General features: G+C 38.8%; 2 protein-coding genes across 2 annotated transcripts in view; one reads left to right on the top strand and one right to left on the bottom strand.

The window, feature by feature from the left end:
- The window catches only part of CUZD1 (CUB and zona pellucida-like domains 1), a 27704-nt gene extending 18944 nt beyond the window's left edge, over positions 1–8760 (top strand). The window contains exons 9-17 of the mRNA XM_009878802.1: positions 2305–2440; positions 2598–2809; positions 3928–4078; positions 5299–5496; positions 5640–5659; positions 5974–6146; positions 6795–7180; positions 7518–7786; positions 8588–8760. Coding sequence (XP_009877104.1) covers positions 2305–2440; positions 2598–2809; positions 3928–4078; positions 5299–5496; positions 5640–5659; positions 5974–6146; positions 6795–7180; positions 7518–7786; positions 8588–8760 — 1718 coding nt within the window. The remainder of the gene's footprint in view (positions 1–2304; positions 2441–2597; positions 2810–3927; positions 4079–5298; positions 5497–5639; positions 5660–5973; positions 6147–6794; positions 7181–7517; positions 7787–8587) is intronic.
- Positions 8761–10351: 1591 nt separating this feature from the next.
- LOC104280967 (chromosome unknown open reading frame, human C10orf88) lies at positions 10352–13448 on the bottom strand (the record flags this gene model as incomplete). The annotated part of the gene is made up of 5 exons (XM_009878801.1): positions 10352–10580; positions 11452–11921; positions 12630–12736; positions 12824–12836; positions 13376–13448. Coding segments are annotated over 5 exons (892 nt in total), but the record flags the coding sequence as incomplete, so codon positions are not given.
- Positions 13449–14468: the final 1020 nt, after the last annotated feature.

Here is a 14468-nt window from a genome sequence, read left to right as displayed (position 1 = left end):
AACCTCCCTGCTGTTGTCAACACACTCAAACAGACACTCAATGAAATCAATTGAGAAATGAACCTGCGAGAGCTGACAAAATCACAGTTAAACTTACTCCACACAGTACACAATTAAAAAAAAATCAAAACAAAACAGGGCACACCTGTTCCTTTCTCATTTATATCTGTTAAAAAGAAACAGTAACTGCGAGATTAAGCCCTCCCTCCGTGATACCGTGTAATACAAGCTGATTATGAAACAGCAGGAGGTATAAAAGTTAGAAAAGCCTAACCTCTCCAGGTGGCATCAAAATGTGGGCACTGAGACAGTTCCTCCTCCTGCCTCTCTTCATTGCTCTGGCTCTCGCTGAAGACAACTCAGTAGAATCCCTGGGTATGGAAATCTAGTCTTTTTGTTATTTGTGCAATTTTATTAATTTTTGAACAATATACATTTTATAGGCAATTGAAGGGAAAAAAGATGTTAAACATATCTCTAAAAGTACATCTGATTTTAATGCACTCCTGCACAATAGCAACTCTTAAAAATCATAGATAAACAAAAAAGAAATCAATATATGGTTCCCTATGGCAATTTTTTAACTTAAGAACTTGATTCTGAAAAGATTTTTACCCTGAATGAAAATTTAGATTTATAAATTAATGCTATATTGGAGTAATATGAATCAAGCGACTTAACTGGGAAACAGTTGTTCTTTGAAAGAGATTTGTTCATTTTTCCTTTGTTCCATCAGAAGCAACAAAGTGTTGTTTGTTGCTCGATTTGGGATCACTGTTCTGTGCTCAGATCAGTAATTATTTCAGATTTATGGTAGGTAGCTACCGTGGGAGAATAAAGTTCTGCTGCAGAGCTGCTCTAGTGGTGCCTGGCTACAGAATACTCCAGAGGGTTGCAGGGGGAGAGTGGGGCAAAGCTGACCTTGTGATGCTCTTAGAATTGGGAGGTTTCATATGTGATGAGAACAATCTCTCCTAAATCCTTCTTTTCCCCTCTGGAGCTCATCAGAAAGCCTAAGCTTTTTATCTGGGACTGCACGTGCTGTGTAGGAAGTCCTGCTGGTTTAGACCATTGTCTTTAGATTAATATTAAAATAGAAAGATCAGAATGCTGAAACTGAATTACAAACTTTTTTCTGAAGTCTACTATACAATGGTCAGTACTTGAACTACTTCATAACCTATTAAGTAGCTGTCAGTGATGTCAACCATGGTTAGTTTGTGGTTTTTCTCATAGGACAACTGGGTTGGAGTCCAGCTGGCCCAGCATCCTGAACCCAGAAACAGTCAAGAGAGGATGCTCCGGCAAAAATACGGATGCAAGCCTCCGTAACGCTTCCCCAGAATACTCCCCCAGTACCAGCAAATATGGTTCGGGACTTTTGAAAGAGATGGAATGCTATCTTTGTGTTTAATCATTATGAAAATCTGCTTCTTTCATGGATTTAGTCTGGTTTATGTTTCAATTTACCATTCACATCACCCTGCAGAAAAGATCCATGTGCAAAGACCCAGTCCCCTTTGGTTTCAAAATCTCACTGGGTTCATTCCAGGTCATTTAGTTACTGTATCAGAAAAGAATATCTCTTATTAACCCCCTCCATGAATTCATAGACCTGCAGCACCTCCTTTCCCCCGTAGCTCTCCCCTTTCTGACCTGAAATGCTTCAATCCATTTATTTATCCCTTGTCTGGAAGCTATTCTAAACTTTTGATCATCTTTGTTGCCATTTTCTGAAGCTTTTACTGTTTAGCAGCACCCTTTCAGACATAGAGGGTTAGAACTGTGTGGAGTAAATACACAGCAACCCTGTGCAGAGTCCTTCAAATATCAAAGTCTTTTTGATTCCCTGAGCATAGGTTCCCAAGTGCTTTTAAGTTAAGGGCGTACGTCAGAACTGCATTCAAGAATCTTTAGGAACTCAGTGTAGGGGGAAGACAGGAGGTCTGAAGCGTTTGTGGTGACAAACCTTGATGAAGAGAGCTGCTGTATCCTGTATCACTCGGCATTTCCAGTTTTGCCATTGGTTTCATCTGTGATATGTGTTCTCCTAACTCCACTTTTCTTTGTGACTAGGAAAATTAGGGTATAAAGTATTCTCTAATATTCTTTTACTGTTTGATTCTTCAGGTTTCATAAACTGCAGTAATATAAATGAAAAAAAAATAGTACAGCATTTTGGATGTTTGTTCCACGATAGACTGTCCCAGAGTCTTTGTGTAGTGGAGGATGAATTACTATTTCAAGAGAAAACTTGAAAGAAATCCTTGCAAGCTGGTTTTTGTTGTTGCTGTTCTTCAACAGGTGTACCTCGCTGTGGTGCTTCACTTAATGAGCTCAACAAAGCATTGAAGATTGAACTAAATGCAAATGCAAGCTGCATCTGGCAAATTCAGAGGAATACAAATCAAACAGTTAGGGCCATTTTCTCCTATTTCAGGTAAGTATTTCTTCTAAATGCTTTTGTACTGTTTCATTCCATTATGCTAAAGCATAGAAAATAAATTGCCTCCAAATACTCCTCAGTATTGAATCTGTATCATGGACTCCAACAAGCTGGTATATCCTGGGGAGTTCTCACTGTGTTTTTTCAACAGATTTGCTCCTTCAAGCTGTGATACAGAAAGTATTAAAGTATATGATGGTCCCTCAACTAATTCCCCTCTTCTTGGACAAATATGTAACAACACTGACGCAGTCCCAGTACTTCAATCCTCTTCAGACAGTTTAACCTTTCTCATAACAACAAACTCCGTGGCTTTCACAAGAAACTTCTTTGTCTTCTATTACTTCTTTTCACCAGAAATAAGTAAGTCATTTAATACTATTTGAATTGCACCATTAAGGAAATTTTCCGACCAAGGGAAACTCTAGGACTGCAATTAGAAACTAGTGGCAGAATCTTTAATTAGTCTCATTCAGTTGTTCAGACCTGAGAGAATGGGAGGAGGGAGAAATCAGTGAAACGATTGCAAAGGCGGCATGACGGGACTATACTTTTACTTAAAGACTTCTACTAAATTTACTGGGTTTGCAAAGTTTGTAGCATTTAGCCAGAAATACAATATGACCATCTAGTCAGAATTCCTGCCAAGTACAGGCCGTAAAAGTCAGTCAGGGTTCTCATTCAGCAAGCTCTTTACTTTTTTTCCTTGCAAGGTAAGAATAACTTGGACAAAATCAGTCTCAGCTTGCAAGCAGTTCCTTTGTTTCTGCTTATTCTAGCTCTTAAAAGCTTCAGTTTAACAGGAGTAGCCAAGGTAAGAATAACTTGGACAAAATCAGTCTTAGCTTGAAAGCAGTTCCTTTGTTTCTGCTTATTCCAGCTCTTAAAAGCTCCAGTTTAACAGAGTAGTTACCACATGTTAGTTTATGGTGCTCCAGTGTTTAGCTTTGCTGCTGAAAAACCATGCCCTATTTCCAGCCTACATTTGCCTTTCTGAGGTTTCCATTGACTTGATTTTATTTTGTCTTTGTCTATCAATTAAATCCCTCTCAAACTTGAAGATTTTGCACAGATGATGACCAAGACCTCATAGATTTCTCTAATATAAAGGTTCTCAGGTGGGTTTTTTGGGTTGGTGTGGAATCGTCAATGCCAGTTTTTCAAGACAACACCTAATTTACCCAAAATGCAGATATAACTCAGTTGCTCACAGTAACAAAGCTCATAGACAGCCACCCCAGATGTCATTACACTGTGCCTCACAGATATGCCCGACTGACAACAAGCTTCATTTTGTAATGTCCATCTGATCTGAAATTCTCCATGCAAGTTTAACATTTAGTGCCTTTAATAATTTCATAAGGAATGGAATCCTAAAGAAACTATCCTGCTAATTACATAGCTTTAGATCTTTAATCTTTTTTACTATTATGATTGCTCGCTATATTTACTATTATGTTGCTGATATATCTACTCTTCAGAAACTGAAAATTGTGGGGGACAACTGACTGGTCCCAATGGGACATTTACCAGCCCCAACTACCCAGCATCTTACCCTGAATTTACATACTGTGTCTGGCACATACAAACACCAAAAAACACGAAGATAGAGCTACAGTTCCAAGACTTTTTGTGAGTAAATGTCCTAATGCTCTATTACTCTTTTTTCCCCTTCTCTTTAAAGGCATTACTTTAAACACAGGAAGAAGAAACGCTTTCAAACTTTTAGAATGTTGATACACTTTTGAAACAAACGTGCTTTGTTGATTCATAACTGCAATGTGTTTCACGTCACTATACATTACCCTATAGCTACTGCAGTGCCAGAGAGTGAAACACAGAAAGCCTGTCAGGCAATTAGCCATCTGAATGATCTGAATTTAAATCCATCAGTATAACTAAAACATTTGCTACGTAAGGAACATGTTGAAAGCCACCATACGCACTGCAATTACAATTTAGAAGTGAGGGTCAAAAGAAGAACAAAGCAAATATCGCCCAAAGCACATCCTCCTCAGTACTGCTGGCTGTTGGGGAAAGAATCACTGGTTTAAGTACCTCCACACATAAATGTTAACAGATGCACTGGCCTAAGGGCATCGCACTAGCGTGGACTTTCCTGACCCATACTGGGCTTGATCAGGGTTGGACTTCCCCACGCAGTGGGCTGGTAGCCCTTTTTTGGCTTTCCCTGCATCAGCTGACACTGTGAAAGGAAAAGTCTCAAGACCAGGGGAATTCAAAGGGTGGTTACTTCAAAAACATTTCCTGAGCTACTCAGGCTGCAGAATACCACGTAAGAATTCAGTGCAAAATGTACAGGATTCTCTAGGAAATCGTTACCTTGACCAGTGCCCTCTGAGCTGATGAACTCTGCAGAGTGTGGTGCATGTTCTCATCAGTCCCGGGCAGGGTCCATGTGCTGATTCAGGCGGTGCCCACCCATCACAATACAGCTGGTGCTTCACATCAAGGACAGCAAGGACAGAGGTGAATTCTGATGCAGCCTTCCTCTGGTGACACACCCAAGAGGTTTAAGAGACCCGCATAAGTCAAACCTATAATTTAAAAACTCTTTATTTTAAGATATAGGATTATTTTTTATATATATATAAAAGTATATATAAAATACATACCTGAAGATGTGTTAATCTTAGCAAATAAGTAGCAATAAATACAGTATCAGAATTACACAAGCATAGCTGGTTCAGCCTCTGTTGAGAACTATAGAAAAATATATGTTATTTCAATGGAATTCATAAGACATTTTATCTGCAGTGGATCCTCTATCCAGTACAAGCAACGATCTCTATGCTTAGATTTCCCTGTAATTATTTTTTCTCTGTCTGCAGCCTGGAGCTAGACCAAAACTGCCAGTTTGACTTCACAGCAATCTATGATGGCCTCACCACTAACAACAGCTTAATAGGAAAAGTATGTGGCCGCGTTCAGCCCACATTTGAGTCTTCTTCAAATGTTATGACAGTTGCGTTGTCCACAGACTACGCCAACTCCTACCGAGGATTTTCTGCTCGGTACACCAGTGTTCCGCTACCAGGTCCTGTGGAGCCTGAAGGTGAGTACTTGCTCTGTGAACAGGATGCTGTTTCTTATTCTTACATGTGATTCTTCCCTTACAACATTAAGGGGATGTTACAGGCCCGCCTTCTCATCAGCTGAGGTGGCAAACGAGTCTCGAAAGCCTCAATGTCTGCCACAAATCAATTTCCTTACCCACCCTTCTGCACCAGTACTTTGATTCCTTTTCCTTTTATATAAAGGCTGCAATTCATCCTGTGCTACTGGGTTGAAAATTAAGTTTTCAGCATTTTACATGGTTTTGCTTGAAATTTTGTCCTGACTTCTGTGTGGCCTTAAACACCCATAAGCCTTTACAGACCCAGACAAACCAAGAACCTTGCATATGTTCAAGGACCTAGATCATGTGAGAAATTAACACAGCTGTTTGTGATAATGTGTTTTCTGTGTCTTGTGTTTGTTTTCTTTTATCTCTCTTTCAATGGCAGCATTCCTTACGTGCACTTCATACAGCATGAAAATTGTTCTGAGCAAGTCTTACCTGGCCTCCCTTGGTTATAATGAAACTCACCTACAGCTGAATGATGCATCTTGTACTCCAGCTGTAAAAGATTCAGTGATCTTTTCCTTCCCGTTAGGCAGATGTGGAACAGTTAAAAAGGTAAAGGGGAGAAAAAGTTTTGTGAATAAGCCAACAACAGCTTATGTATGACAAGAGCTTGCAAAAGCAGTTTATGAATAGCATGTGAATAAGCCAACACCAGATTTAATTTCATCACGTTTCCAGTCTTGAAGTAGAAAGAACATTTTTCTCAAGAATCTGGCGATCGATGAGTCTTTCGAATAAAGTCCAAGAGAAGAATAACACAAGTTAATCCTGAACATTTTGTTCCCTCTCCAGCCCAGGTTACCAGAAGTAGCACACTGTTAGGGGCTCAACTTAAACATTCTCTTCAAGTGATATGGCTGGCACTTATCCTGGAGTCACCAAGAAAGGGCAAAACCCCAAGATGTGAAGATTCCCAAGAGCTAGTTCACAGCATTCTTTCAATAAGAGGACTGAAGTGTAGCTTTGTTACTTTCCAAACTGTGCAGTATTCTTCAACCTTCTGGCTGCACGGGTTGGCTCAGTGCTTTGAAAAGAGAGAAGGAAAGTTGGTAATTGTTGTTTGGTTGTAACCTGTTTCACATCTCAGAAAAACCTTCAGCCTCCAATAAGCCGAGTGGCTTTGTAACTTTAGTACAACTGCTTTTAACCGCACTGCTCCTATAACCACAACCAAGCATTTCAATCCGATTCCTTTCACAGGATGAAGGTCAGAGCATCACTTACACCAACGTCGTGTCTCTCTCTGCAAGTGGGAACATTATCACCCGTCAAAAGAGTGTACAGATTATTGCAAAATGCAAAATGGAAAACAATTCAACCTTAGAGGTCATTTACATAACAAAAAATAACGTAATCCAGAACATAACCTCTGTGGGGAGATACAATGTTAGCATGTCGTTCTACGATTCAGATTTATTCTCCAACCCTGTACATGAGGCCCCGTATTATGTGGACTTGAACCAAACTCTTTATGCTGAAGTCAGTCTTCATTCCACTGACCCAAATCTCCTGGTGTTTGTTGATACCTGCACAGCCTCTCCAGACCCTGATTTTGGATCAGTAACATATGACTTAATCAGAAGTGGGTAAGAGTAAATTAATTTTATCGCCATCTCCTAATATGTGAGAAAATATAATCTAGATGTCGTCCATAGTTGTTCTATTTTTGCCTCTCTTCCACACATCTTCTTTAGCAGTCTGTGACAAGAAGCTACATTTCATAGAAATTTAAAGGCATTGAATAAACAAAGCTAGGAAAAACAAGCACCATGTTGCACCGAGGAGAAGGAAAGCAGCATATCATTGTATGCCCATGTGTAAAAATAACACCCTAGTTAAATGCTGTAGATGCAGTCACCGGTAGCGAGCAAGAATATTTATTGTACATAGACTATTTGAACAGCCCCGTAAATTCTGTTGCAGCTGCAGTAAAGATGACACCGTGGTAACCTACCCAGCACTCGACCACTACGGAAGATTCAAATTTAATGCCTTCAGGTTCCTGCGGAGCTCTCCATCAGTTTATCTCCAGTGCGATATTTTAATTTGTGACAACAAAAACACAACCACCCGCTGTACTCAAGGGTGTGTCTCCAGGCAAAAAAGAGCTATTTCTTCATACACGTGGAAAACTCACACCGTAGTAGGTCCCATCCGCCTGAAAAGAGATCTCAGGGCTGCTGCTCACTCAGGTAAGCGGAATGCACGAAATTAAGAACCTAATTAAGCTCTTCCTTGGAGTAAATCCATTACTTTCACTCCACTAACAAGTGAATTACACCAGTTCAAAACTAACATGGCATCAGAGCAATAGGTTCCACAAAGTTTGTGTTTTGGGTGATAACAGAAACACTTTTCAAACTGACACACCGATGATCCTCTGCATCAAGGGGTGCTCTTTGAAACAGAAGCACCAGCACTCCTAGTTACAAAAGTAGCACATGCAGGATCTGATGATGCCTTCAGCAAAAGCTAGGAATGATAAGATTTCAAATGTGACTCTTTTTTTGAGGCATACATAGGGATGAGGGCTCATTTCTCAGAGCCACAGACTATTTGAAGAGAACATTCCAAATCATAGCCAGGCTTTGTTACAAACTTTCTAACAGTCCACTGAAATTGACTCAGTTTTATTTGTTTGTATGACAGAAAAGCCATGCCAGATGACAAGCACAGATAACTTATGCCACCCTAGGTTAAATCCTGACACTGGATGTGTTGCCTGTTAGAACAAAAATACAAAGAGGACAGGCACTGGAGCAGAAATCAGAAAGTACCATGCTTTTAAATTAGAGCTACAAAGCCTTTCATAAGACAACTTTAGTGCCTCAACCTGCCCCACTCTTTAACACCATTTGCAGTCTCCTCTACAGTGGTCTCTATGATTATCGAGAAACAATGTAGAACAGACTGCAAAACATGGAAAAAGTTGTTTTAAAGGCCTTGTATTGTAACTATACCCACAGTTCTAACTTTATTTTTTCTCTACACAGAATCCCTCGCTAAAGCAGAAGCTGGTAAAACCTCGAACCTGCAACAATATAGCTTCTACACTCTTACATTTGTGGCTTTAATTTCAAATATTATTATTGTGGTAGCTGTGATACTAAAATATCACAGATGTCAAGCAGGGTATGGCTACCACAAAATCCAGAGCTCATCCTAACATCTATATTTTGAATTTGTGTCACCTTCCATTCAAATTTGTAATCCAGAGGGGAGAGGGGAAACAACACAAACCAAACAAAAATCAATAAATGCTTGCAAACATATTTTAACTTTTTTTCTAACTAAAAAAACCCTACCACTTCTCAACCTAGTACTGTATTGTAAGCCACTGAGTTTAACAACACGTCTATCTCAGTGTGTTTCTCAGAAGGCATACAAAAACTAACTTTACAGGTGTAAAGTGACTTGTGAAGTCTCTTCTTCAAAAAAAAAAAAAAGAAAAAAGAAAAAAATCTGTTTTTGAATCACTTTGAAACTGCACCTGACATGAACTAAGTCAAGGGAACACTGCAAGTTGTCCGTTCAAAGCAAATTAGCCTCTCTTCAAATATCTGTTCCTACCATCAAGATCTGACAGTCTTTGACAGACCTCAATTTTCCTGGCAAAGAAGAACACATTACGCAGACTAGAAAAAGACACCGGACTGTGCTGCTTGCTGAGTAAACACTTGCTTTTCTGTCAACAGCTTCTGCTCAGTGTACTTTAAGACCCTGAAAACAACCCACATCTGTGCACTCAACTTAGGAGTTTGCCTCTAAGTCCACAGAGTCCAAATGTTGTATCCCAGACTTCAAAGAGTAATAAATAGAATGAAGTATGACGCTTGACCTTCCATAAGAGAGGGACTCTGAGTTACATTTCCAGCTCCCCAAGTGACAGCAGAACCGATCCCAACGGGTGAAAGTAAATAAGGCTCCCTCTCTGGCCTAAGGTTGGCAAAACGCAGCAGATCCGACCTACCCCAGCACATTCTAGCTGGCAACAACGTCCCCTTGAGAGGAACCACAAACAAAGTACTTACATTTCTTAGGATAACGGAACATGGATAAACACAAGTCTCCCAAGCACAAAATTCATTTCAGTTGCTCCTGCATGGCTCAATTAATTTAGAAGGGAAAAAGTATAATGACAGTTTAGTTTTAGATATCGCTCAAGGAACTAAGGTTCCTAACTTAGGTGCTTGCACAGCCAGCAACGCTGGCATTTCAAAGTTAGCCCATCTCTCTGAACCTAACTCCTTAAACAGTCTAAGCCCGGCAATGCTCATGCTAACCTTCCTCTTACAAACGGAGTAACAGGCATCTTCAACAGGATTGCCATTAAAATAAAGCAAAAGCACAAAGAAACTACATTCTCTTCTACTGGTAACACATTACACATCAGAAGCCACGACAAAGTGAACCGATCACATATAGGTAAAAAGACAAACTGTAACTCGTTTTATTTAGAGTACTTCTCCACTGTTCAAATTGAAACCAGGAAACTGTTTCATAAGGGGTTTAGCAATGCTCTTTAAATAAATAAGCAACAAAAGGGTGTATAAAATTGTTGTATTTAGGAAAAAACACATATTCTTAATATCTCCCATAAAACTAACAACTGTGTACAACAGTGGATAGGATTACAGTACCAAAATGCAAGTCAATAACACTGAGGATCTTTACAGTTATAACTCTATAAATACTAAGCTTTGCAGAGTGTAATTGCCCTTAAAGTACTCACACTGCAGTCCCGTATCTATACACATCTACCGCTCTCCATTAGAGAGCCCTTCATTAGAATCATAGTGTGCTCGTGAAATTTTGTTTGGCTTTGAGTTCTGAACCAAGTCCATTAAGAGAACCATTTTATTATCTATATGTGTCTGAAGAGTCTGGATTTGGCGATCAATATAGTCCATTAGCTTTTTCTCCATTAGATCCATATTTTTCGAGATTATCTTTTCCAAATAAGAGCAAATAGGCTGCTGTTCTAGTCTGTGAAAAGAACAAATGCAGGAGTAAGTATAATCTATTTCTTCATGACAAGGAACACAACAGATCTGGGCACTTGAATTTCCTCTAAATGTAAAATCTCATTAGACAATAAACTTTGGAAGACATTAGATTTTTAGCACAAGTAAAACACCTTGCCTACCTGACACATTTTACATCTCAGATGATTTTTTATAGGCATACTAGCATATATAGCCTTGGTCCTTCAATCTGAGTTTTTCAATGGCTCAATTATGCATTAGATGGTTTAGTTACGTACAACAAAATCCACACAACTCAATAGCACACATACAGTTCAAATTCTGTCAGTATGGCAGACTTCATTCTTCTCAGCTCAAGTGTTTCAAGAATTATTCAAACTACATAATTCTTTATTTTCACATCTGCACTCTTTAAAAATATTGCACCTTCTCGGAAGATGGATATATCCAGGCTCTAGCAGAACCTCAATTCCTACACAACGTCCTACATCTCACCATTTCCACTACTCTTCCTTAGGTATCAAACTGGGTGCACCACCACCACCATTACTAAATGTATAGAAACTGAATGTATAGAAAATTGCAGAAATACTACAATTTCAAAGTTTGGGTTTTTTAAAACCATAAAAGGTGAAATGGAGGCAAGACACAAACATTTTAGTAACAACAAATGATGTGATTTCTGAAAAGAACTCCTATATACAAGCAGCTCATCTGAAAAACTGTAATCACATTTATTGCCACACAGCCTTCAAAACCATTTACTTTGAGATTCACATTGCTGTTAATGAGAATAAAATGCTTACATTACCTATTTTATTTTTTAAAACCTGCCAATAGTCAAACTGATAAGCATACCAAACTTAACTTACCCAACACACTGAACGCCTTCCTCTTTAGTTACCGGATTTTTACCAAAACGTCTATTGCCATCTTTCAGTCGAAGATGATTTACCTGACTACATAAATTCTGAAGAAAAGGAAGAAGCACCTGTGGATTAGCTACATTTGGGGTTTCGCTCACTTGTTCCTGCATATGCAAAGATCCCACGACTTGAAAATACTTTCTGAGGTCAACTGTATTTTGTTGGGTAGTAAGTCTTTCAGAATCAAAAGTATCCCCTCTTTCAGGTACCTGTGTGTTCAGATCATGACTTATTTCTAAGTCATCATATACTGTTTCACTTGTTAAATAATTTTTAACAGACGAAGGTTCACTGGCTGATCGATCCAGTGGTGTCTGAATAGCTGCACTGCATAATCCATCTATTGCACGGCCACCTCCAAAGTCTGAATTTTTCCCAAAGATCCAATTAAGTTTGTCTCCAAGAGGAAAACTGTTCTGATGGGAAGAAGAACAATACAGTTAATATTTAAGTACTAAAATATACTTGAAATTATAAAATAACAATAATAGATACTGTGTAATTCGGCATTCTGTTAGTGCGATGGTGTCCTGGTTTGAGCTAAACAGGTTTTAGAAGTAGTTCTGAATTACTACTCTTGGGGAAAAGCTTTTCCCCGCAGACACATTATCTTGTAGTCTCTAAGTAACAAAACAGTTTCACCAACTTCATTTTTACCACACTATGACTCCAAGACTGAATGTTATTAACATCAGATAGATTCAGGATTCTGTTGAATTAGCCTAACTGGTAGGACCATTACCAAAAATCAAACAAGTGCTCTGTAAGAGAACATTCCTTTTGTTGAAGGTGACATGCTTTTAATAATAAAAGAGACAAACCAGTCCATCTACGTACACCCCAAATATTCCAGGGAACATGCCCACCACTCTTGACAAGCAGTGGCAATGGAAACAAACAAAAGGAGAACAGGGTGGCAGTGAGGTTTAAAATTATCACAATACAGAATTCTTAATTCTGGACTCGGTGCACACACAGTGACTACTGAAGTGCACAGCCTTTATTCACTGCAGTCATTTAACAGCAGCAATAGCTACACTAGGATTAAAATGGCAGAAAGTGTGGGTAAAAAAGAAGTCACAGACGAATACTATATATGTTTATGCAAAAGGACATTGACTTACTTTCTGCTGACATCGGACCATGTCCATGAGTTGCTGAGCACCTGGAGACAACTTAGACCCCATCGATTCCATTATAGTTTGCACTCTGTCTAGATCTATGCTTGAGCCTAGTGAAGGAAAATCCGTTGCTAGTTTTGCAGACGCTGTTTTCACTTGTACAATTATTTTACTGATAAGTACTCTTTGTTTCTCACCAATGGAGAGCAGCTATTGCAAGAAGGAAAAAAAATACAATACTTTGGTTAGGAAACAAACAGCTTCGAGTTTCCTCTGTACGTATGGGACAATGCATTATTAACCTTGAGTCCTGAGAAATACAATGATGAACAATTTTTCCGTGGAAATTAAGCTGATTTCTCTTTGCTGTTACTGGAACAGATATGCCTGCATAACCTGAATATAAATCAGGCCTTGATCTTCTAGGCACTTAAGAACAGTGGTCCTACAGGTTTTCATAAGGTTATCTAACCATGTCAAAGTTAATAGCTCTTATTACATAGCAACTGTTGATGATCTGCAGTTTATTTGGTTTATGAAGGTTTTTTCCTCTAAGATTATCTCTCATATAAATATTAAGTCTTCATAAAAAGAAAAGTGATACAAATGTAAAAGAACTCTGCTATCAAGAGTTATAAGTGATTATATGAGTGTATAAAAACAATAACATGACCAAGAGCAATGTAATTCAGACAATTAAGGAATTAAAACGTCAAAGAAAAATAAAACAATTCCATTGAATTCCCTACCTTAACTCTGCAGGAGGCTGCAGGGCATTCAAACTTAAGGTACTTTTTGTATAAAGCAACATTTTCAGTTTCCCTAGAAAAATAAAAAAGTATATATATATATATTAGTGACATCATTAAATAAAGTACACTTCAGTAGAAATACTCTATATAGCATTAAATTTTTTCATAGGAAACAAGACTTTAGGATTCATATTGCTAATGTGGTATAGCAGTTTTAATGCTTATTTGTAACTTGTACTGAATCTTAATTGGATACATATGTAAAGAAGGATTTGTACAAGTACATACGTTATCTGCTAGAGAAGCTTTTGAGGTTCTCTACTTTATTCACACATCTTTCCTGAGGCTCTGATTTTTATTTACCTAATTAAGCAGCAGCTGTACCATGTAATGACTTAAAAACAAAAGAGAAGATATTGTTTTAATTCCCCAGCAAAGCATGGAAGGAAGTATTGGAGGGGAAAGCGTATCTTTTCTTTTTTTCTCCAATTTTCTCTCTTGTTCTTTAAAGTGTGAGATGACTACGTACCAAAGAGACAAGAGACATTTTGGTAAACGTTGGCTAAAAGAGATCTGCTGAAGAGGCGAGCAGATCTGTCGTCCAAAAAGACCGAATGATGCAGAAAAGTCACAGCTGCCTTAACTCCTTCTGCAGCCTTACAAAACAGGATTTCAGAACAGCACTTTATAACTTAATGAATTAATGTTTAGCCAATTACAAAAGAAGAAAAAAACATATCCAGCACAACTGCACCATTGTATCTTTATCAGAGAGGCCGCGTTTGGACTAAGCGACCTTTAAAGGTCCCTTCCAGCCCAACACATTCTGTGATTCTTTCCTCCCCCTCAAAACAGTGCTGAGCTCTCCTTACGGCTTATTTCCACCGCAGCAGATGTAGGAGGAGTTGTTCCCCACCCTGCAGCTGCTATGCTGGGAACTACGCCCCCTCCTTGGAAGTGTTCAAGGCCAGGACGGATGGGGTTTTGCACAGCCTTGTCTGATAGGTGTCCCTGCCCACGGCAGGGTGACTGGAACCAGATTATCATTCTTTAGGGTCCCCTCCAATTTAAACCATTCTATGACTGTATT

The sequence above is a fragment of the Apaloderma vittatum genome, unplaced genomic scaffold (genome assembly GCF_000703405.1).
Source record: "Apaloderma vittatum isolate BGI_N311 unplaced genomic scaffold, ASM70340v1 scaffold3081, whole genome shotgun sequence".
Classification (NCBI taxonomy): Eukaryota; Metazoa; Chordata; class Aves; order Trogoniformes; family Trogonidae; genus Apaloderma; species Apaloderma vittatum.
Note: the sequence above shows the minus strand (reverse complement) of the source record. Positions and strands in the feature narration are given on the sequence as shown.